At 60.4% G+C, this 20977-nt stretch overlaps 2 protein-coding genes across 5 annotated transcripts; one reads left to right on the forward strand and one right to left on the reverse strand.

Annotated features, from left to right (window-relative positions):
* The first annotated feature begins 1651 nt into the window (after positions 1–1651).
* On the forward strand, positions 1652–8996 carry NTMT1 (N-terminal Xaa-Pro-Lys N-methyltransferase 1). 3 transcript variants are annotated; one of them, XM_053908406.1, is made up of 4 exons: positions 1652–1821; positions 6266–6474; positions 7308–7560; positions 8605–8996. In XM_053908406.1, the coding sequence occupies exons 2-4, from the start codon at positions 6313–6315 to the stop codon at positions 8859–8861; spliced, it is 672 nt and encodes a 223-aa protein (XP_053764381.1). In that variant the 5' UTR covers positions 1652–1821; positions 6266–6312; the 3' UTR covers positions 8862–8996. The 3 variants fall into 3 exon arrangements, with proteins under 3 accessions (XP_053764381.1, XP_019276371.1, XP_053764382.1); XM_019420826.2 differs by lacking the exon at positions 1652–1821 and adding an exon at positions 1987–2292 and having other exon boundaries at positions 6263–6474; XM_053908407.1 differs by lacking the exon at positions 1652–1821 and having other exon boundaries at positions 6297–6410.
* Positions 8997–9695: 699 nt separating this feature from the next.
* Positions 9696–15736, reverse strand: ASB6 (ankyrin repeat and SOCS box containing 6). Of its 2 annotated transcripts, XM_019420822.2 has the most exons (6): positions 15454–15733; positions 13819–14000; positions 12653–12759; positions 12433–12541; positions 11293–11379; positions 9696–11185 (listed from the first exon to the last, which is right to left on the reverse strand). In XM_019420822.2, exons 1-6 carry the CDS (start codon positions 15564–15566, stop codon positions 10518–10520), a joined length of 1266 nt encoding a protein of 421 aa, XP_019276367.1. In that variant the 5' UTR covers positions 15567–15733; the 3' UTR covers positions 9696–10517. The 2 variants fall into 2 exon arrangements, with proteins under 2 accessions (XP_019276367.1, XP_019276368.1); XM_019420823.1 differs by lacking the exon at positions 12433–12541 and having other exon boundaries at positions 11081–11185; positions 15454–15736.
* Positions 15737–20977: the final 5241 nt, after the last annotated feature.

Here is a 20977-nt window from a genome sequence, read left to right on the forward strand (position 1 = left end):
CGGCCTGGAGGAAGTATCATAGCCGATGTATTTCCATTTTCTGCAAATACTCTTCAACCAGGGATGGAAGGGTGTACCTCCCTGGGAAGTTGGAATATTGAGTGGGGAAGGTGAACATTTTTTTTTTTTTAAGTTTATTTATCTTAAGAGAAAGCATGAGCAGGGGAGGGGCAGAGAGAATGGAGAGAGCACGAATCCCAAGCATACTCCACACCAGCACAGAGCCCAATGCGGGGCCCGAACGCATGAACTATGAGATCATGACCTGAGCCAAAGTCAGATGCTTAACGGACTGAGCCACCCAGGCACCCCAGGAAGGTGAATCTTTTTATATCTATTCCCTGGAAAGGTGAACATTTTTTACATTTATTCTAAGAGTACATGAATTTTTTTTAAAAAATGGATGAGGAACACCAGACTAACTACATGATTTCTTTTTTTTTTTTTTTTCAATGTTTACTTATTTTTGAAAGACAGAGCATGAGCGGGGAGGGGCAGAAAGAGAGGGAGACACAGAATCTGAAGCAGGTTCCTGGCTCTGAGCGGTCAGCACAGAGCCTGACGCGGGGCTCGAACTCATGAACTATGAGATCATGACCTGATGAAGTTGGATGCTCCACCGACTGAACCATCCAAGAAAAAGGTAGGGGTGGATTTTTAGGCACCCCTGGAAAAGCTGGGCTCAGAGCTGCCCCCAAAGGAAGAATCCACATCCAGCAATTGAGATTGTTCAGGATTTATCCTCTTCCCTTAGAGACCACGGAAAATGAAGCTTGGGAGAGGGGCCCAGGCCAGGGGAACCAAGTCTGATTTGGAGTACTCTGGAAAGAATGCCAAATAATATATATACATAAACAGATTTGGGGGACTCAGCTGCAGCCTGTCCCCCTCCCCAGCTTTCATGTCATTAGAGCAAACACACCTGCAGTATTTCCTGTGTGCAAAGCCCAGAGGAAGGCATCTAAGACCAGGACATCAGTTTAGGAAAAATGAACTTATGATAAATACTGTCTATTTACTGACAGCACACTGCAGGCACGGGGCTGAAGGCTCCACCGGCAATATCCTACAAATTTAACACCCAGAGCATTGGGAAGTGAGTAAGCACGCCAGCCTGGAAGAAGAGGTCTCCTTGGAGAGGGTCACAAGGCCTACCACGTGCAAACCCATCATATTTCCATCAAGATTGCTTTCAGGTATCCCTCCAGAATTTCTACACATGGGAGGAACCTATGGGAGGGCAGGCTTTTGGGAATGGAAACTTCAAGGATTTGTTCTGCTTAATTGAGGTAGCATCCCCTTGGTGCCATCAAGGGTTGTTTTTCTTCTTCTTTTCTTTTTTTTCTTTCTCTCTCTCTTTCTTGGCTCTGCATATTATTTTAAGGTGCAAATTGTTATGGGTACGATTTGGGGAATGAAGCTCCTCCCCTCTTTCTCCCCGGTGGAAAACCCACAGAACGCTCGTTTTTGAAAGTCCAGCCTTCGGCCTCCAAACGAACCGGTGCACGTGCTGGAGGCAGGAGAGGCTCGGCGGCACCCAGGCTCTTTTAAGTCTGAGAGGCGCTTCCAGGAACCAGAAAGCCGACCGGGGCTGGGGCAAACCGGCCGTGGGGCGGAGCTAGTCGCGGCCCCGCCCCCGGGCGCCCGGAAGTGACGTGTGCGGACAAAGGCAGCGCGCGCCGCGAGGTGTCGCGTCTGGCCGTGGTCTGACGGAGCTGGTGGTGGGCTTGTGGGGGGTTCGCCGCCGCCGCCGCCGCCCTCCCTTCGGCTTCCTGTTCCTCGTCCTCTTCTCCCGGGTCCCGGGAGCCCCACCCGGGGTGAGTAGCGCGAGGCGGAGCGGCGGCCGGCGGGGGAGAGGTGGCCCCGACCGCCAACTGCCTCGGCGCCCTGAGGTCCCGGCTCGTCACGTGACCCGGCGCGAGCTGCCGGGGCCCCACGTGCGCGTCCCGGGGAGGTCGGACAAGGGGGCCGCTGGGGGCTGGTGGAAGGGGAAGGCCGGGGCACCCCGAGCCTGCACGGGGCAGCCCCTCCCCCGACGCCCTTCCGGGGTCGCAGCTAGTCCCTTTCCCTGCCTGAGCCTCAGTTTCCCCTGGAGAAGCGGGGATAAGGAGAGCAGGCACTCGGAGAGTCGGTGTCAGGGTTCAGTAAAATGCTCAGGTCAGAGCCGGGCACAGAGCAGTGCCCGCTGCATGGGAGTTGCTATCTTATTTCACCTTGGATCCAGCCCCAGTTACGGTCGACACAGGTGCCGCTCAGAAGAGAGCTCGCCAGCCAAGAGCCCTTGGAGCCAAGGTCAGCCTGTTTGCGGAGGGGCTGCCAGATCGAACGAAAGGCCCGGGCTCTGCTGCCCATCAGCGCGGCGGGTTGTCTCTGGGACCGAGACAGCTGGTGTCAGAGGCCCTGACGGTGGGGTGGGGCAGGATTGCAGACGGTCTGGACGTATAGAATCATTGCCCTGGTGGGGCCTTGACTGTGGTAAGACGTCTGGGTTCCCTCCGTGTGCTCTTCCTGGTTTCCTGTGTGCATTGAAGGCACATCACTCCCTTAGTGGAATGGTTTTCTAGCGGTAGACGGGGTGGGGAGCCGGGGGGAGGGTTGGAACGCTTTGGTGGCGACCAGAAGCTACAGAGTCACAGAGATAGCGTCCCACTCCCCTCTCCTGCAGGTCTGCAGAGCTGTTTGTCCCGAATCCACCACCCAGCATAACAGTAATAATGCCTTAGATGTGTCCAACGCCCTACAGTTTATAGGGCATTTCAGGGTATTTATCTCGTTTGATCTCTGGGATTGCCAGTGAGAATTGATGAGAATCTCATTTGGCAGAAATAATGCGTGCCTGGCACTCTATGGGTCACTTGATGCTGTTATACCCACCTTTAATCATCCCAGCCTTCCTGTGACGTCAGCATTGCTGTTCCTGTCTTATAGATAAAGAAGTGTACTTAACCGAGGTGAAGTGTCTTATGCGAGCTTACACAACACAGCCAGTGAGAAGCAAAGCTAGGATTCAGACCTGGGGTGTTTGACTCCACCAGAGACTTGGGTTTTTTGGTTGTTTTTTTAAAATTTTTTAAAATGGTTTTGAATTTATTTTTGAGACAGAGATAGAGAGACGGTGAGACAGCACAAGTGGGGGAGGGGCAGAGAGAGAGGGAGACACGGAATCCGAAGCAGGCTCCGGGCTCCGAGCTGTCCGAGGAGAACCCGATGCGGGGCTCGAACTCACGAGCCGGGAGATCGTGACCTGAGCCGAAGTCGGACGCTCAACCGACTGAGCCACCCAGGCGCCCCAGAGCCTTAGTTTGTTTTTAAATCTCTCTGCACTGCTCCTCCCCCCCCTTTTTTTTTGGTCTTTCTCCTTCCTTTGCTTTCTTTTTCATAGAGCACCTTGCCATTCCCTTATGTCCAGCTGCTGTCACCGATCCAGGGAGAGCAGGCCCTGTCCAGCAGGCTGCAAGAGGGAGGAGGTAACTCCAGGCAGACTCCTGCCTCCTGTGGCCTCCAGGCTTTTGCAGAGAGGGTGTGATGCCTCCACAAAGCACTGACCGTCACGGCTCGGACACCATTCTTTTCCAGGGATCCTGGGAGAAGCGGTAGCTGGGGCGACTGCCCACCTGTCACCCTAAACACCTTGGAGGGAAAGAGGAGGTGACAGAGCCCACTATGAGCAAAGGGCCTCTCTTCCTCTTCTGGCTCGCCTGGCGTGCGCACAGAGCCAGACTGCCCTTTCCCTAGCCCTGGAGCCCTGCAGCCCCTCACCCCCGCCGGGCAGAGTATAGGGGGACTTCCTGCCATTTGACTGACGACTGTTCCCTCTGGCTCCCAGGGACCTCCTGCCCACTCCAGTCGGGACGCTGGGAGACAAAGTGTAGACAGGGCCCCACGGAGTCACGTTTACTAATGAATCAGCTGTTGGAACAAATGTCAAAATTATGCTTGCCATGTCTCGGCCCAGACGTCCCTCCCCTGGCCTGTTCCTAGAATCTGCCTGTAAGTGGAGTTCTGGTAAATTAGATTATTCAGAGGACCTTGACATTTAGAGAGACCATGTTGGAAGGCTTTCGGTAAAGCAAAAACTCACGTTGTCGGTAATGGCCTTCAGTGTTCCCAGTTTGGAACGGTTGGATTTCTGTAGGGTTTTCTGAAAAGTGGAAAATGACTGTGGCCACACAGGCTCATTCTTTGGGTCATTCAGCAACCAACTAGCAAACAGCCACCTTTTATCAGGCGCTGCGCTAAGGGGGTGTGAGGTCATGTCCCTGCCTCCAGGAAGCTTACCTCCTGGGAGGAAAGGCAGACACCGCCAGGGGAGGGTCGGGCCCCACATTTATTCTGGTCAGCTGGCGGGAGTGAACTTTCTGTCGAAGGCCTGTGTGCTGCGTGCGGTTCGAGAGCGATAACGGGGGGTCGATCTCAGGGTGTCGCGGGTGTTCTCCAAGGAGCTCCCGGGCCAGTGGGGAGACAGCTGCGAGGGCGAAACCAGCAGTTCGCCAAGACTGGTGGGGGCGGCTGGTGGGGAAGGGTCGGCGTTGCCAGGCCCCCGGGTGAGCGCCGCGTGGGGGCGCCGCTGGCCGATGCCGTCCTTCCTGGGTGGTGGTGGCTGTGGGGCCCCCAAACCCAGCTCCTTGGTGACGTTCAGGCTAGTGGCCCGCCCGGGGCTCACAGTCGGTTGTGACGATCCAGTGGCCGATGGGAAGCGCCTGCGTGCGGAGCATGCACTGTGGCCCCCGCCCCTGTCTGGTCTCGCTTCTGTGCTGCCGCCCCTTGGCCCGACTCTTGCTGGTCCCCGTGTGCCCGTGGTCCCGCCGCAGCTCCCGGCCCAGCCGCCCACCTGGGGCCCTTCAGAAACCCTCGGCTGGTTGATTTCCCATTACCAACAGGCTAGACCCACGCCCCCCACCTGTCCTCGGGGGGCCCCCCTGCAATCCAGGCCCAGTCTGCCTGTCTGAGCCCCCCTCCCATGACACCCTCTTCCTCTGTGTGCGTTCCTGCCAGCCCAGGCCGTCTCTGCCTCTGCCTGCGCCCTCCCCGGCCGCCTAGCATTCCTGGTCTTTGAGGGCCGAGCTCGGGTTGCCAACCCGGCCGCCCCCCACCCATCTGCCCCTCTCTGAGTTCCCACAGCACTTGTGGCTCAGCAAGCGGCCTGGTTCTGCCTTGTGTTCCGCTCGCTTCTGTCTCCCGCTGGACGGGAAGCTCTCTGAGGGTCGGGCTTTATCTCAGAGCAACCAGACCAGCACTTGCAAGTATGTGGTGAGCTGGCGGAAGCGTGCCCGCGCCTCCCGGCAGAGGTGTGACCCTTCTGTCCCTCCCTGGCCTGAGTGGCCGGCCCCGCCCCCGGCTCTTGCTGTGTAGCTGCCCCTCCCCTGTTCTCCCGACACCCTCTTGTCCTGTCTGCTTTCACTCTTGCCCGGATTCCACACAGCTGCCAACACAGCCTTCCAGAACACGTCCGCCTGCTTAACCTAGAGTAGCTCAGGCTCACTGCTCTTTAGGGAGGAGTGTAATGTCACGTCCCCCCGGACCCTGTGTTTCCAGTCGCGACGGCTCTCCGTGCGCCGTTCGCACCTCTCCCCCTGGAGCAGGCTTGCCCGTTGGCTCAGTGAGCTCTTCCTCACCTTTCCTTTCAGCTGATGTGTTGTCATCCCTGGGGATTCCTTCTTTGACTCCCCAGGGCAGTGCCTCCCCTGGGGTGGGCCGCACCCACACCTTGTGTTTGTCTGCGGCCCCGCACAGTTGCCATTGTGTGCGGGGGGGGGGGGGGGGGCGGTTTCCGTGGGGCTGTCTCCTCAGTTCCCAGCACAGCGCCTGGCACAGGGTCCGGCTCATGGTTAACAAAGGACCGGACCCCACAGCGAGCTTCATTCTGTGCTCCGCAGAGAGAGGGAGGGAGGTGTGTGGACTCCCCCAGGCCCTCCCGGGACCAGCCGGGACGTCCACCGTGGAAGGCTGGGGTTCCTTGCTTTGCTTTCCTCAAGTGTAGATTGGGGTTCTCTATAGCCGAGGGTGAGAAGCCGTCGGGTCAGGTGTCACGTACAGTAAGGGAAGGACTCGCAGCCCAGGACTCTGGGTCTCCTCCTCGGGTACAAAGGGGACTTTGCAAAATGACTTGAATACAAGAGGCAGGGCCCTGTCATCCAACGCCTATACGCGGTTTTGGGGACACTGGACATTTCCCTGCAGCAGGCAGGGTTGTGTGACCGTTGAAGCGTGGAGGTGAGACTGGGGCTCTCTGCCTTGTTGACTTGCTCTTTTTCTTGTTCAGGAGGCACTGCCGCTGAGTTTGGTGCCTGAGCCGAGTCGGTTGGTGACAGCATGACGAGTGAGGTGATCGAAGATGAGAAACAGTTCTATTCGAAGGCTAAGACGTACTGGAAGGAAGTCCCGCCCACCGTGGACGGCATGCTCGGGGGGTATGGCCACATCTCCAGCATCGACATCAGCAGCTCCCGGAAGTTCCTGCAGAGGTTTTTGAGGGTAGGCAGGTCTGGTGTGCTCTCCAGGAGCAGAGGATGTGGCCCTGGCGGCCCCGCCCGGTTTGCACGGGGCGCCACCTCTCACGCGTACCCCGCAAGGCCTCTGGTTAGCCGTGGGCGTCGGTGACCCAGGCCTCAAAGGCTGGGGCGGGGGTGGCGCGTGGACCGGGGCCTCTGTCTCGAGGCTGCCAGACGGGCGCTGGCCGCCGTGCCGGGGCTCCCGGACACCAGAACGGAGTCTCCCCTTAACTGTTCGGTTCTGCCGAGGCCGAGTCCTTTGCTGCCTTGCCGAGTTTGCGGGCCCCTGGGCCGTGACGTTGGCTGTTGTGCTGAAGGCAGGCTCCCAGCTCCTCACCCCCCTCGCCCGCTCTGCCCTCCTCTGTGCCGGGCTGCCATCTCCCTGGCCCTCCCCCTCCTCCCCCCCCCTCCCCCCCGGTGAGCGTCAGAGGCTGCGTGCTCCCCACGCCACGTGCTGTTCCCCCGCCCACGGTCCATCTTGCCAGGTCTGTGGAAACGGGTGAGGATCCCTGACCGCCCTTTCATTCTCTCGCTGCTTGGGTTCTTTTCACGTTCCGTTGTTTTAACGGGGTCTCGGGAGTAAGAGGGATTAAACGCACCCATTCAGGCGCTCACCTTAGAAACGTGTGGCCCGGGACGAGAACGTGCCGCGCTCCTACCCGCTGACGACCCCGCGCCCGCCAGCCCCCAGCCTGTGCCCGGTCCTCTGATTTGAGTAACTCTGGGAGCTCGGGAGGGACAGCCCCCTCACGGGGACAGGGTCCCGCTGGCTTTCTGAGCCGTCCTCACGGAGTCTGTGCCTTCCCTGCTTCTCAGGAAGGCCCAAACAAGACGGGGACCTCCTGTGCCTTGGACTGCGGAGCCGGCATAGGCCGGATCACCAAGCGGCTGCTCCTGCCGCTCTTTGGAGTGGTGGATATGGTGGACGTGACCGAAGACTTTCTGATTAAAGCCAAGACCTACCTGGGGGAGGAGGGCAAGAGGGTGAGGAACTACTTCTGCTGCGGCCTCCAGGACTTCAGCCCCGAGCCTAACTCCTACGACGTCATCTGGATCCAGTGGGTGATAGGTGAGCTTCTCGCGGCCCTCTCCACCTCCCACACGCCTCCCGCGGCAGAGGTGGGTCCCCCCCCCCCCGAGGCCTTGGGGGCCCCTGCGGCAGGCGGGGCGGCGGGGATTTCTCCCGTCCTCCCTGGGTCCGCCAGGACCGTGGGAAACATTCCCTGCAAGTACCCTTTCCGTGTTGTGTCAGTACCTGTTATAGGACCCATTTGGGGACAGTTTTGTGTTGAAAAAATGTAAATGAGCAAGAGCTTAGCTGCATTGAAGAAAGTGGAAATGAGCTTTTGTAAGTCTTCTTAAGTTTATTTTGAGAGAGCACGTACACGCGTGCAGGGGAAGGGCAGAGAGAGAATCCCCAGCTGTCGGCGCAGAGCCTGATGCGGGGCTTGAGCTCACGAATCGCTGAGACCACGATCTGAGCCGAAATCCAGTCGGGCCGCTTAGCTGACTGAGCCACCCAGGCACCCCAGTGTTTAGTAAGAGGAAGCACGGAAGCCGTGGCTGTCCCTGCTGCTCAGAGGGCGAGCCGCGCCCTGCCGCCCCCTCCCGCACCCACTTAGCCCAACGGCGCACCCCGCGTGCTCTTCCTGGGCTGCTGACCCGGCCGCAGGCCACCGTACCAGCAGCTGGCCGCCCGTTCCGCGGTGGACTCCAGACCTGCCAGGGACACACTGGGCCCGGCCCTGTATTTTGGGCTTCTAAAAAGCCTGTCTGGAGTTTTAGGGCAGGGAAGGGAAGGAACTCCGGTGTGCTCCCGCAATCCAGGCCTGACGCGGGTGGATGGAGCGTGGGGTCGGGCAGGGCCCAGAAGTCGCCCAGTGAGGGTGAGATCCCAGCTGCATGCTTTGTGACTGCCCTGGGTGGGTGACTCCTGAGCCGGTTCTCTCTTACGTCACCTGGGGGTTGGTAAACGTCTCCAGGCTGCCGAGAGCCAGGGAGGCGGTGTTCACACAGAGGGCAAGCTCAGTGAGTCGGGAAGCTGAAGGGAACGGCCAGTGGCAGGTACACGCTTGTGCCGCTCCCTAGTGACCCCGGCCTCTGCGGTCCCCAGGTCACCTGACTGATCAGCACCTGGCCGAGTTCCTGCGGCGCTGCAAGCAGGGCCTGCGCCCCAACGGCATCATTGTCATCAAAGACAACATGGCCCAGGAGGGCGTGATCCTGGATGACGTGGACAGCAGCGTGTGCCGGGGCCTCGAGGTGGTCCACAGGATCATCCGCAGCGCGGGCCTCAGCCTGCTAGCCCAGGAGCGCCAGGAGAACCTTCCCGACGAGATCTATCACGTGTACAGCTTAGCCCTGAGATGAGCAGGCACCGGCAGGAGTAAGGGACCAGCGCCGCGCAGGGTGGGGGGCTGGCAGTGGGGCAAGACCCGGAGGCTCCGTGACGATGGCTCGGGGACGCGGAGCAAGACCTCGAAATACACTGTCTGCCGCCGCTCACTGGACTCTTTTTCAGAAGGCCTGACGGGGACCCAGCGGGGAAGGGTGTGGCCCACACGGAGCGGAGAGGCTGGAGCCTGGCTCTGCTGCCCTGGCAGGCGGGGACCGCGGTACAGACCCGTGTGACTCCAGGGCCCCTGGCGAGTCCCTGGATGCCCCTTACCACCACCTGGCCTTCCGGCCCCAGGCCTGGGTGCCTTAAGAGAACTCTTGGCTGTTGAGGACTTTCTCCGGGGGGGGGGGGGGGAGGGGGCCAGGCAGCAGAGCCGCGGCCGGCCGTCTGCACCCTCCCTGCCTGAGCCTTTGCGGTGCCTCCTGCAGCCGCTGGGACGTTCACGTTCTAAGTTCTGTTTGGCGATTGAGCCCTGGTGTCCCTAACGTGAGCGTCACAACAGCCTACGGCAAGGGGAGTCCGTAGCCTCACTCTGGGCTGTGCCTCGCGGCTTCTCGGTGGACGTTCGCCAAAGTCACAAAATAAAAGGGTGAATCCCGTATTGGAAAGGTCCTAGCCGGTCTGGGGCGGAGGTCGTCTTTACGGGGCAGCAGCGTTGTGCTACCTGAAAACCGTGCCCCCCACGTGCTGCCGTCCCTTCGTGCTGCCCACACAGTGGCTGCAGTGGGAGCCTTGATCCTAGGCTGGGGAGGGGCGCCGAGGGGCCGGAACGTTACACAAGGATCTTGAGAGCCAAGAACAACGTCTCACGTTAGCGTGAATCATTTACTTGCCTCAGCTTCCTTCCTAGGCAGTGACACAATTCAGTGACCCACGCGACTCGCACTCGGCTCGCTGGGGGCTCAGCCTGTACAGCAGCACAGTCAGCCGTCAGCACTGGTGGCTTTCTTCGCCAGACGGACCCCGCGCAACATGGAGACATCTTGGAAAGGGCTGTCCCTGGTCATGCAGGATTACTTTGTAGCAGAAGGCACGGTCCCCCTAGATCCCAGGTTTGGCACAGAGCTGCCACCAGAGCCCGGTCCGGGGCCGTTGGGTGACCTGGCCCCAGAGCTGCCAGAGGCAGCAGGGCTCGGCTCGCTCTTCTCCTTAGTCCGCTAGAAGCACTTCTGTGGGTGACGTAATCTCACGGGGGGAGGGGGGAAGGGCGGCCTAGGCCGGGCCGTGCCCTGACGGGCCCACGTGCTTCCTCGCATCCGCTGGGCCCCACGCAGGACAGACCAGCCTCCTGCGGCTCTCAGCGGGACCTGGCCTCACAGCTACCCTGCCCGGTGCTCCCCTCAAATTAACAGAGTGTATGCTTGTCCCAAATCTAAACCCTGTCCCTTTTCCCAGTGTGGTTGAGACTTGGGGGGCGGTCCCCCTGGAAGACCGAGCCTTTTCCCACTGGAATGACTAGCTGCCAGGCCCCACCTGGTTTTCTTGGTACTCAGTACGGATGAAGTCTCGTCTCCCAACCCATACCTTCTGACAGAAGGCCCGAAGGTTCTCCCCAAGGGTGCCACAGGTACCGAAATCCGCCAGCGGGCTGAGCTGCCCAGACCCCGCCGCCTTCAGTCGGGGAGCGATCAGATGTCCTCCTCCGTGGTACCGCTGTGCTCACTAAGGAGGTACCACTTGAGCCTGTCGGGCAGAGGCAGGGCTTTGACCTTCACGTCCACAGGCCAGGGCTGAAGGTAGAGGCGGATGTAAACGCGACACAGGTGCTTGAGGGACGGGGGGTAGCTCTCCAGCTGCCTCAAGGAGAAGTGAAGGGCCTGGATCTTCTCTGCCAGGCTGCCCACGGGGTGGATATCGAAGTTTTCGGGCAGCTGGAGTTTCTGGGAATTAGTCACCATGAGATCCAGGACGGTCTCGGCTTTGCGCAGGAGGTCCACGTGGCTCTCGTCTTCCGCGCAGCCCGGGTGCGAACAGAGCCTCTCGAAGATGATGTGGAAGCCAGACCAGCAGGACGCGCCGTGGAGGGAACAGTTATAGGCTGCTCCGGACTCCAGCAGGAAGCGCAGGAGAGGGAAATGCAGTTTGAAGCTCTTAAGGCAGATGTGGGTGAGGGACTCGTGGGCCGGGCACTCGCTGGGGTCGGCCCCGTGGGCCAGCAGCAGCTTCGTGACTTGGAAGCAGAAGCGGCTGATCATCTGGGCCTCGTCCTTGTCCCCTCCCACCGTCTCCCCGAGCAGGAAGATGATGCAGGTGAACACGGTGTCCCCGTCTTTGGTGGTGGCCTTGACGTCTGCCCCTGCAAGGGCCGGGCAAGAAAACAAGGTGGGAGAAGATCTCAAACCCCTGCAAAGTGACGCTTAACGTTTCACAGTGAGAGGACAGGGAACTGCGGACGCGCCTCACCTCCTTCCAGTAAGAGCCGGATGTTCTCGGTGTTGTAGATCTGCACCCCGTCACTGCTGGCCAATGCGTGCAGCAGCGCGGTCTTTCCTACAGAGAAAGAGAACGAGGAGGAGTCTGGGCCAGGAAGCCAAGGTCAGGGCAACCCCTGAGGTGCAGGGAAAACAGGATCAGAAAATGAACTTTGTTTTCTGTTTCGTTTTAAATTTTTTAATGTCTATTCGTTTTTGAGAGAGAGAGACAGAGAGAGAGAGAGCGTGAGCAGGGGGAGGGGCAGAGAGAGAAGGAGACACAGAATCCGAAGCAGGCTCCAGGCCCCGAGCCGTCAGCACAGAACCTGGTGCGGGGCTCGAACCCACGAACCGTGAGATCATGACCTGAGCCGAAGTCGGATACTTAACCGACTGAGCCACGCAGGCGCCCCTAAGTTTATTCATTTTGAGAGAGAGAGAGAGAAAATGTGTGTGTGAGCAGGGGAGGGGCAGGGAGAGAATCCCAAGCAGGCCCTGTGCTGTCAGCAAGGAGCCCTACTCAGGACTCAATCCCACAAACCTGAGATCGTGACCTGAGCTGAAATCAAGAGTCGGGTGCCCGGCCGAGCCGCCCAGGCACCCCATCCAAAGATCTTATTTTTTAAGTAATCTCTGCACCTGACGTGGGGCTCGAACTCACAACCCCGAGATCAAGAGTTGCAGCCAGACACCCCCAGAAGGCCAGCTTCAAAAAGGACTGAGCTCTCAGAGCCAGGGCTGAGGGTGACAGGTTTCTGGTCATTGTCTTTCCACCCGCACAAAACCAGGAACAGAATGGTTCCTGGACACTCAGACGCTGCCTGAGGCCTGGGCCGAGGCTTTCCCGAGAAGCCACGGCTCCCCCGGCAGAATCTGAGCGCGCGCGTGCCCCGCCTCCTCCCCCAGAGAGCCCTCAAGCGGCCGGCGCGGGGCCAAGGGCTGTGCCACTTCTCCTTCCCTAAAGCCTCTGTGGCGGGTCAGCAAGATGCACCCGTGCGTCCGCTGCGCTGCGTCATCGCACGAGCTGCGTCCAGCCCGCCCGCCCACCTGGCCGCTGTCCTGGGCTGCTGTGGGTGTCCCTCACGAGGCACCTGGCGCACGGCCGTCCCGCTTTCCCGCCGGGGGCACCCACCGTGCTTGTCGGCCGCGTTGACGTCTGCCCCGAGGTCCAGGAGGCGCTGCAGGCAGGGCAGGCGCTCCGGCTCCTCGCTGGCCAGGTCCAAGGGGCTGCTCTCGTGGATCTGAGGCAAGAGAGCACAGCGGAGTTGGCCCGGGGGCCTGGGAAGCTGCTCGTGCCACCCCCCCCCCCCCCCCCAGTCCCTGCTTGAGAGCAGGCTGGGCCCCGCCCTTACCCGGTCCCTCCGGTTAATGTCGGCCCCGTGGCGCACCAGCAGCTCCACCATGTCGGGCTGGTTTCGCAGGACAGCGATGTGCAGGGCCGTGTAGTAGGTGACGGGGTCTGAAGGCACAGACACGGCTGATGTCAGTCCCGCCTATCACCACCTCCTCGCGGGACCCCAGGACCTGGCCTCGGGCTCAGCCCCAGCACACCCGCCCCCTGGGGTGGCCCAGGGGCCCGGCACCACCAGGGGTCAGGGTCAGGACACGGCCGTCCTCATCAGATACCAGAGCGCAAGCTCTGCAGTCAGAGCTCGGTCAGGGTCCTGGCACCATTCCAGCGGCGGGGGGAGGGGGGGGCAGCTAATCTGTCTGGGTTTTACTCTCCTCTTCTGTAAAACGGAACCATAAGACAGGGCGCCCCTTCTGGGGCGGCTAGGAGAAACACCCAGAGTGACAACTCCTCAACCCCAGTAGTGACAGCCACGTCCTCAAAGCCAGTGTCCGGGTAACTGACTTTGTAACAGCCCCCGCCCCTCAGCTCTTGGGCCGGCCCTCCGGGAGCCTAGGACCCTAGCGCCCTCTAAGCCTGTCATCAGATGGGGGGGGGGGGGGGGAGGCACGCCTGGTCACAGCGTGGGTCAGCTCAAAGACCCCCATCTGGTCCCAGGTCAGCCCTGAACGTCTCCTGGTTGACCCCGCCCTCCCGGCGAGCAAGCCAGAGAGGAAAACGGTTCCATCCCCACCGCCGGCACTTAGAAGCTAGAAGCCAACCCGGTCCTGCCGTGACTTACACCCAGTGTAGCTTCTGTGTTTGCCCCTCTCCCTCTGGCGTGAGCCAAAATGTGAGATGGCTCAGAACGAGCGGCAGAAATTGCTGTCCCCCGCGCTCTGGGCACAGTGCCACCAGCCGCGTTTTCACGATAACGGAAGCAGGGATTTCGCTGGGAGCCGGGAGAGTTTGCTGAATCAGTCACACGGCGGAAGCAGCAACAAACTCGCTCTTGGACCAGAGGTGGGAAGCAGGGGGACGGGCCGCCTCAGTGGTCCCCCGCGAAAGGAAGGAGGGAGGCGGCTCCCGAGAGGACAAGAAAAGCAGAGCCTGAAGACGTGGCCCACCCAAAGCCCAGCCACACTCGAGCCACCTACCCGCCCCTGGCCCCCCCGGGCTCCAGCTGACCTTCAAAGTTGAGGTTGGCCCCGTTGCGCAGGAGGACATCGGCCGCCCGGGTCAGCCCCAGCTCGGCCATCTTCAGCAGGGCGTTGCTCACACCTTCCTGGTAAAACGGGGAGTGGGCCTTTCTCTCCAGCAGCTCAGTGAGAACCAGGATCCGGCTCTCCTCGCTGGCAACATAACTGGACCTGGGGCAGGAGAGGGGCGGACCGGGTGAGGGTGGGCACGGCTGTGGGACCCGCCAGCCTGGGCGGGGTGTGGTCTCCCCCCGCCTCCCGCCCACAGCAGGGCCTGGTTCTGCGGGGCAGAACGTCTCCTCGGAAAAGGTCTGCGGTAGAGACAGAGCGAGCTGGATCTTTTAACCCCAGCCGGCCCCTCGGGTTTGCTGAGAAAGAACTGGGGTTTTCTCCAGCTTCCTCCCAAGGTGCCCAGAGAATCTGGTCCCTGGCTTGGGAACAAAGCCTCACACAGCCTTGCTGCTGCGACCACTCCTTCCCCGGGCACGGACCATCCCTGAGCTGCAGAAGTTGCCAGAGCAGCCCAGGCAACACCCCCGCAGCCAGGCCCTCCTCCCCCGCCCACACTCGGAGGCTTTTAGCTTCCCAGTCCCCAGAAGGTGGCCCTTCACACCCCAGCCCCAACGCCACCTGCCCGAGACCTGCCGAGCCTTTCCCCAAAAGCGCAGGCCCGCGGACAGCTCCGTGAACCTGCACGCAGCTCTTTCCCTGGCCGCCACCTGCTCCTCTGAGTGAGGCTTCCCCTCCCCACCGGTGCTCCCCACTCCCTTAGCGTCATCCATCCGCCACCCTTCAGTCGTCAAGATCAAGGTTCCATCCTTACTGCCTGGGCAGGAATCCGTCTCGTTCCCCGGCCCCGGGGAGGGGGGAGCGCACCATGCATACAAAGCAAAAATTCTGGGACTACAAAAGGCCCCCCCCAAAACAGCCTTGGAGTTAAGGAAACACCTTACACTGTGTTTTCAGAACAAGTCTCAAAGTGAACAGAGCGGTGATGAAGAAAAGCCTGTGTTTCCACCCAAGTCCCTAGAGAGACGCACGATAACCGCTGTGTTTCAAATTCCAAAGGATCCCAGAAACACACACCGGCTTCCCCATTTCCTCTGCGCTCTTCTCCATTACACGGAATATGCAGACACCTGACTCGTGATCCTCAGTCTCTCTCCTCTGATGCAGAAGCACCAGGAAGGCCGGGGGTTTTGTTTAGCTCGCTGACGTATCCCTGAACGCCTCACTCTCTGACACCGTTCCCACAAGTTCACGGATACACCCGCTCCTGTCTACGTAAAATGCAAACTCATTTACAGAAAGTTCAGGTTCGCACCGCTCTGGGGTAAAACCCGAGGCCCTCGGACTCCACCCTGCTCCCCTGCAACCTGCAGCAGGCCGACAGCGCACAGGGTGGGGCGCCGAGGCGGAGGCCCGGCCGCCACTCCACCCTGCAGGCCTCCCTCCGCCGGCCTCGAGCACCCTCCATCCTGCCGAGGGCAAGATTCGAGCCAGGTGCAGGAGCTCACGCTCGAAGCAACGCAACTTCATCTGCGGAGCGGGGCCGCAGCCGCCCCCGTCCCCGCCACACTTGCAGTGACAACCGAAGGGCGTCGGCGGCAAGGAAGCTAGTTACCCGTCCAGAGGCTCCTGCCGCTCAGGGTCCTGGATCCCCAGGGAGCCCAGAATCGCATCCACCAGCGGCTGGTACTCGAAGATGATCCTCCGGAAGCCGTGCAGGAACGGCATGGCGGCGGCCCCGGGCGCGGCAGGGCGGCCGCACCTTCCGCCGAGGCCCAGACGCCGACTGTGCGCGCTCCGGAGGCAGCGGGCTCGACCCGGCTTCTGCAGGTCCAGCCCCCGCGCCCCGCCGGCCGGCCCGCCTTCCACCCCGCTGCTCCGCGCCGGAAGTGACCCCCGCACTTCCGGTCCGCGGCGCCCAGGAAAGCGAGCGGCGGCGACAGCGCCCCCTGCGGGCTCGGAGGAACCGCGGCGCGACCCGGGGAGAGCGCTGGGGGTGTCCCGGACACCGGCCCCCGGGGAGTGGAGGGCGAGGACCTGCCGGCCAGCCTGATCGCCACCCACCGCGGGCCCGCCTCGGCCCGGCCCGGCCCGGCCCGGCCCTGCTCCGCCCTGCGATCCCGTCCGCGGCCGCTGGGCGCCGTCCGAGCTCCGCCCATAGGGCGCCCTGGCTGGCCGCTGCGCTAGCACCCGGGCGGTGGAGGTGACTCGGACCCCGGGCGCCGCCCAGCCGCCCTGGACTCGGATCGGACCAGGGCTCCCTCCGGCTTGGCCTGGCTCTCGCCTCTCCCCAACGCTGAGTGGATGCCCACACGCCCCGACGGGTGGTGGGGACAGTTCCTTATTCTCTGTCCCCAGGAGCTCCTGGCCCTTCAGGCTGCCATGCCAGCTCCTTCCAATTTCCTCCTGGATGGCCTCAGTGACCTTTAATTTTCTAATCCGTTAAAGAGGGGATACTCGCACGCACCCGAGATTCTTGGATCAAGAACTCTGTTAATATCAGGGAAGTGGAATCTATCAGGAAGGAACCCAAACCTGGAGCCACTTAGGCATCTTCCTGTAAGGCCATACATGTGAACCTCCACAACCCCGAGTCGCATATTGGAGGCCTGATGTCTTCCTGATTCTGGAAAAGCCCTTTCTGAGGAGGTGTGCGGGTCCCGGCGCTGGCATGGTGCCTCGGCCTCCCGCCCCCACCGGGCGCCCTTGGAAATCCCTCCCATCTGGCACCTGCCAGAGGCAAGAGTTGTTGAGCGAAGGAGAGAAGGTCTAGAGAGGCGTTTGAAGACAATCCGACGTGCCTGTGATTTGTCTGTGTGCTCCCCTCCATCCCCTCCAAGAGCAGAACAGATTGACCCAGGAGACACAATCAAGCACTCTTGCTAGGTCGCTCCCTGGGGACCCAGCAGCGACTAGTAGGCGGCAGGGGCTGCACAGTTCATTGCTGGCTGTTACTGTTGCTAAGTTTACAAGGTTGTTGTGCAGATCAAGTGGAAAGCTGTCAAAATCCTCATCGGGCGCTCAAAACACCTTTTTGCCTCCACCATCATTGCCTAACGGGGCAAGAAAGAGGGGTGGGAGTGGGCAGCTTGGGCTTGGCAGAAGGGGTGCAGACCACGGGGTCTGTGGCTCCCAGCACATGCCTGCCTTGGCCCTCACCCCAGAAAAGAAGCGTCGTCTTGAGTGACACTGGGAAATTTTGCTCACGTTGATACGGCGCTTTCTATCTCATAAAATCAGAAGATTGGGCGCCTGGGCCCAAATTCCCATCTGGCCACAATGAGCATCTGAATGGGGCACTTGCCCCCGTGTGCCTCGGTCCCCCCAAGGTGTTACCCTGGTGGGGGGAGGGATGTCTGCCTCTATTTTAAGGGTCCACAGCCTGCCTCTCGATTGATGGTGTAGCAGCCGACAGGCAACCAGAGCCTCCGTAGCCCTTCCTATTTGATTCAAGGTCCCTTGCTCTGTGGCACAGGTCAGGGGCCTGAGGCACCCAGAGGGGCCTGACTTACCCCAGGGCACGTGGTGAGTAACCGGAGGAGGCCTGTTGAGAATGGGGTCCAGGGCAGACCGGGGGCGACCACCTCAGCTGAGGCCAGCTTCTGCCTGCCTCCACTGGTTTCCTAAGGCTGGCGTAGCAAAGCGTCACAAACTGGGCGGTCCCGGGAGCCAGAAGTCCGAAATCAAAGCGTCGGCAGGGACAGACTCCCTCCAAAGACTCTAAGGGAGAGTTCCTTTCTTGCCTCTGACAGCTTCTGGTGGCCCCCGGCTTTCCTTAGCTTATGGCCGCTTCACTCCAATTTTTGCCTACCTCTGTGTTCAAGTGGCCTTCCTCCCTATATCCGTGTCCCTGTCCAAGTGACCTTGTCCTTTCTGAACGACCCCAGCCCTTGGATTGAGGGCCCATCCTGATCTGGTATGAATTCATTTTAACTTGATTGCATTTGCCAGAGAAAAACAAACCTCTACTTCCAAATAAGGTCCCAGTCAAAAGTACCAGAGACCGGGGCTTGAACATGTCTCTTTGCAGGACCCAGTTGAGACCACTCTGATGGGTGACCCCAGGCATGGCCCTTCTGGTCTCTGGGCCTCAGTTTCCTTACCTGTAACCTGAAGGCGCTTCAAGCTCTGACGGTCTCGGAGCCCACGAAGAGGTCCTTGTTGCCCGCCGAGGGGCTCTGCCGACAAGAAGACTGGGATTGTCCTGTGACCGGTAAAGTAACAACGAGTTAACTTTCGTGTCCTGAGCCCTTCTAACGTGCCAAGCTCTGTGCTAAATGCTTGACTCGCCAATCTCAACAAGTCCCATTAAGTGAATGATGGTATCTGCCTATTTTTCAAACGAGAAGACAGGTTCAGAGAGGTTTAGAGGCTCGCCTAATGTTGCACAGCCGGGTTGAGACTCCGACCCAGGTCTGGGGGCGGGGGTGCTCTTCCAAATATCTGGCCTTCTGCCTTGCGGCTCCTCTGGGTGTGGGCCTCAGAGGGTCTGCACAAGCAGGAGTAAGGAGCTGACCCCTGCTCTGTCACAGCCCCTGGGCATCACACTGTGGAGCCGCCCTGCCGCCTGCCTGTCGCCCAGGCCCCTATCTTTAGAAAGTTCCTTGACCCTTGCCCTCCCTCCTGTCAGCAAGGGCAACCTTGTTTTCTCCATCTGCCTCCCATTAAGGCCCTGTCACTCAGAGCCTCTGATTTTCAAGTTCTGAACCTTCTCTCTTCTTTCCTTGCCACTGCCCCTCGCTGCCCTGCCAGCCTAGCCACCTCCGGCCACCCAATTCCAGGATTCCTGGGCAGCCTGGGTGTCCTGGAGCCAGGCACTGCGTGCTCGGACTCTGGCTGATCTGTCCCTGCCCCAGGGAGCTTGGGAGTCCCTCTGACTGCGCAATGTGTAGAGAGGGATGGCCTTAATATGTAAAGAACTGTTGAAAATCAACAACAAGCAGGCAAAAGCACTAACAGAAAAATGGGCCGAGGACACACCCTGGTGAGTCACAAAGGATGAGAAACGGTTAACAGGCATGAAGGGAGAAGTCTAGCCTCTCCAGGTATCCAACGCCAACAGTGATAAGAGCTGCCCTATGGGATTTACCTCATATGAGACTCTGCCCCAGGGCGGTTCAACAAAGTGAGTCCGAGAATAGTAGGTACTGTGCGACTCCCCCTTGGGAAAAAGTGCCGTGTATATGTGTGCCCACGTATGCATGTGTACGGAGGCAGGGGTCATTGCCACGGCCCCACGGCAAGATGTCAGCGGTGATGGCTTCCGGGCGCTGGGATCTCGGGAAGTTTTATCTTCTTTGTGTTTCTGTGTATTTCCTGCCTTTGTACCAATGAGTGTCTTTCTTGCCTGAGACTCGGGACGCCGAATCAGCCACAGGCAGCGAATCAGGCCCTGCACACTCCTCCCGTATCTCGGGTATCTATCCATGAACACCAGGGCCGGGCCCCGCGCTGTCCACAAAATCTTTCTCCTCCCAACTCTGTCAAGTGACATCCGCCCAGCACACAGGTCACCTGCCCCGGAGGCCCCCCGAGCCCCCTTCTTCTGGGCCCTCCCAGCCTGGAATTAGCACCTGATTCGTTTCCTTCCCCCGCCCCCCCCCCCCCCCCCCCCCCCCCCGTCCTCTGGGGCATCACAGGGCCCAGCGGGACAGTGAGGGATAAATTGTTAACAACGGCGGACTTTGGTTGAGTGCGTCGCCGTGTCCTGTGAATTGAATAGAAGCCTGACGCGTGTGTGAGCTCATTGACCAGTCCGTGACACCCCCGGAAGGAAGTGGTGGCAGGGTTCCTACCTCGTCGTAGCCTGAGGCTGAGAGACAGGCCGACTCACAGCCAGCGGGCCCAGCCGGGGCTCTTAAGACCCTGGCTCTTAACCTGTCCCAGCCCTCACGTGCCCACCCGTTCTCAGAAACGCTTACACGTGTGGTGCACGTCACCAGTCACACTCACAAGACGTGCTCACACCCTGTCACACTCTCCCAACATAACCTCACACACCCACCCTCTCTCACACATACTTTCTCAGACACATCGTTGTACACACACACACACACACACACACACACACACGCACGGGGCACCGAGGCACAGAGCTCCAGGGCTGGGCATATTTCCGAAGCTCGGTCATGGGCCCGCCTCACCACCCCCCTCCCCGCCGCACACACACCAGGCTTCCTCCAGTCTGCTCTCCTCCCCTGCCCCCCCCCCGCTCGCCCCCTCCCCTGTCCTCCTTCCCCGCCCCCACACCCTGACCCCACCCTGACGCCGGACCCTCAAGACCAGAACCTGCTTGGCCCTCTTTGGAAGGACAAGGCCCCGATTCTCCTCTCCCAGAGGCCCAATCCTCTGTGGGCGCAGGGGGAAACTGAGGGACCAGGAAGCCAGGAGGAGCAGGTGCTGGGATCTTGGCCAGGCCGGGGAAGACTTTCCTGTCCCCTCCCTCCCTCCGTTTGTTCTCCTAAGAAGCACCGAGGGGAACCACCCCTGCTGACCAAGGGGGCAGCCTCCTCCCTGACATGGTCCCTCCCCCCGCCCCCAGACACTACCAGGAGGTCCTGGTGCCTGGCTTTTCCAGATGAGGTGGGTCCTCAGGGCCTTATAAGCCCAGGCGGACAGGCTGTGAAGGTGCTCCGAGCCTGTCTTAGCTGTTCAAGCCGCCGTAGCAAAATACCGTAGACTGGGGGGCTTAAACAGCATTCATTCCTCCCGGTTCCGGAGGCTGGGGAGTCCAAGATCAAGGTTCCAGTAAGGTGGGCTTCATGTTGAGGCCTCACCTCTTGGCTCATGGGCGGCCACTCTCACTCTGTGCTCACTTCTTCCTGCGCGTGCAAAGAACGCATTCTGGCGGCTCTTGTCCTCCCGGTAAGGGCGCTAATCCCATCCTGGGGTTCCACCCTCCATGACCTCATCCAACCTAATTAGGTAATTACCTTCCAACGGCCCCACCTCCTAATACCATCAGCTCGGAGGTCAGGGCTTCAACATATGAACCTGGGGGGCACATTCAGTCCATACAGAGCCCTTCAGGCCCCCTCGCCCCAAGACAGGAAGGCTTCTGGGGCCCAGGCTCGGGCCTGGCCCTTTCCCAGCCTCATTGCCCTGTCTACACAAGACGACGGTGGTTTCGGGGCGCCTGG

This window comes from Panthera pardus, unplaced genomic scaffold (assembly GCF_024362965.1).
Source record: "Panthera pardus isolate Hobbes unplaced genomic scaffold, ASM2436296v1 HiC_scaffold_20, whole genome shotgun sequence".
NCBI lineage: Eukaryota > Metazoa > Chordata > Mammalia > Carnivora > Felidae > Panthera > Panthera pardus.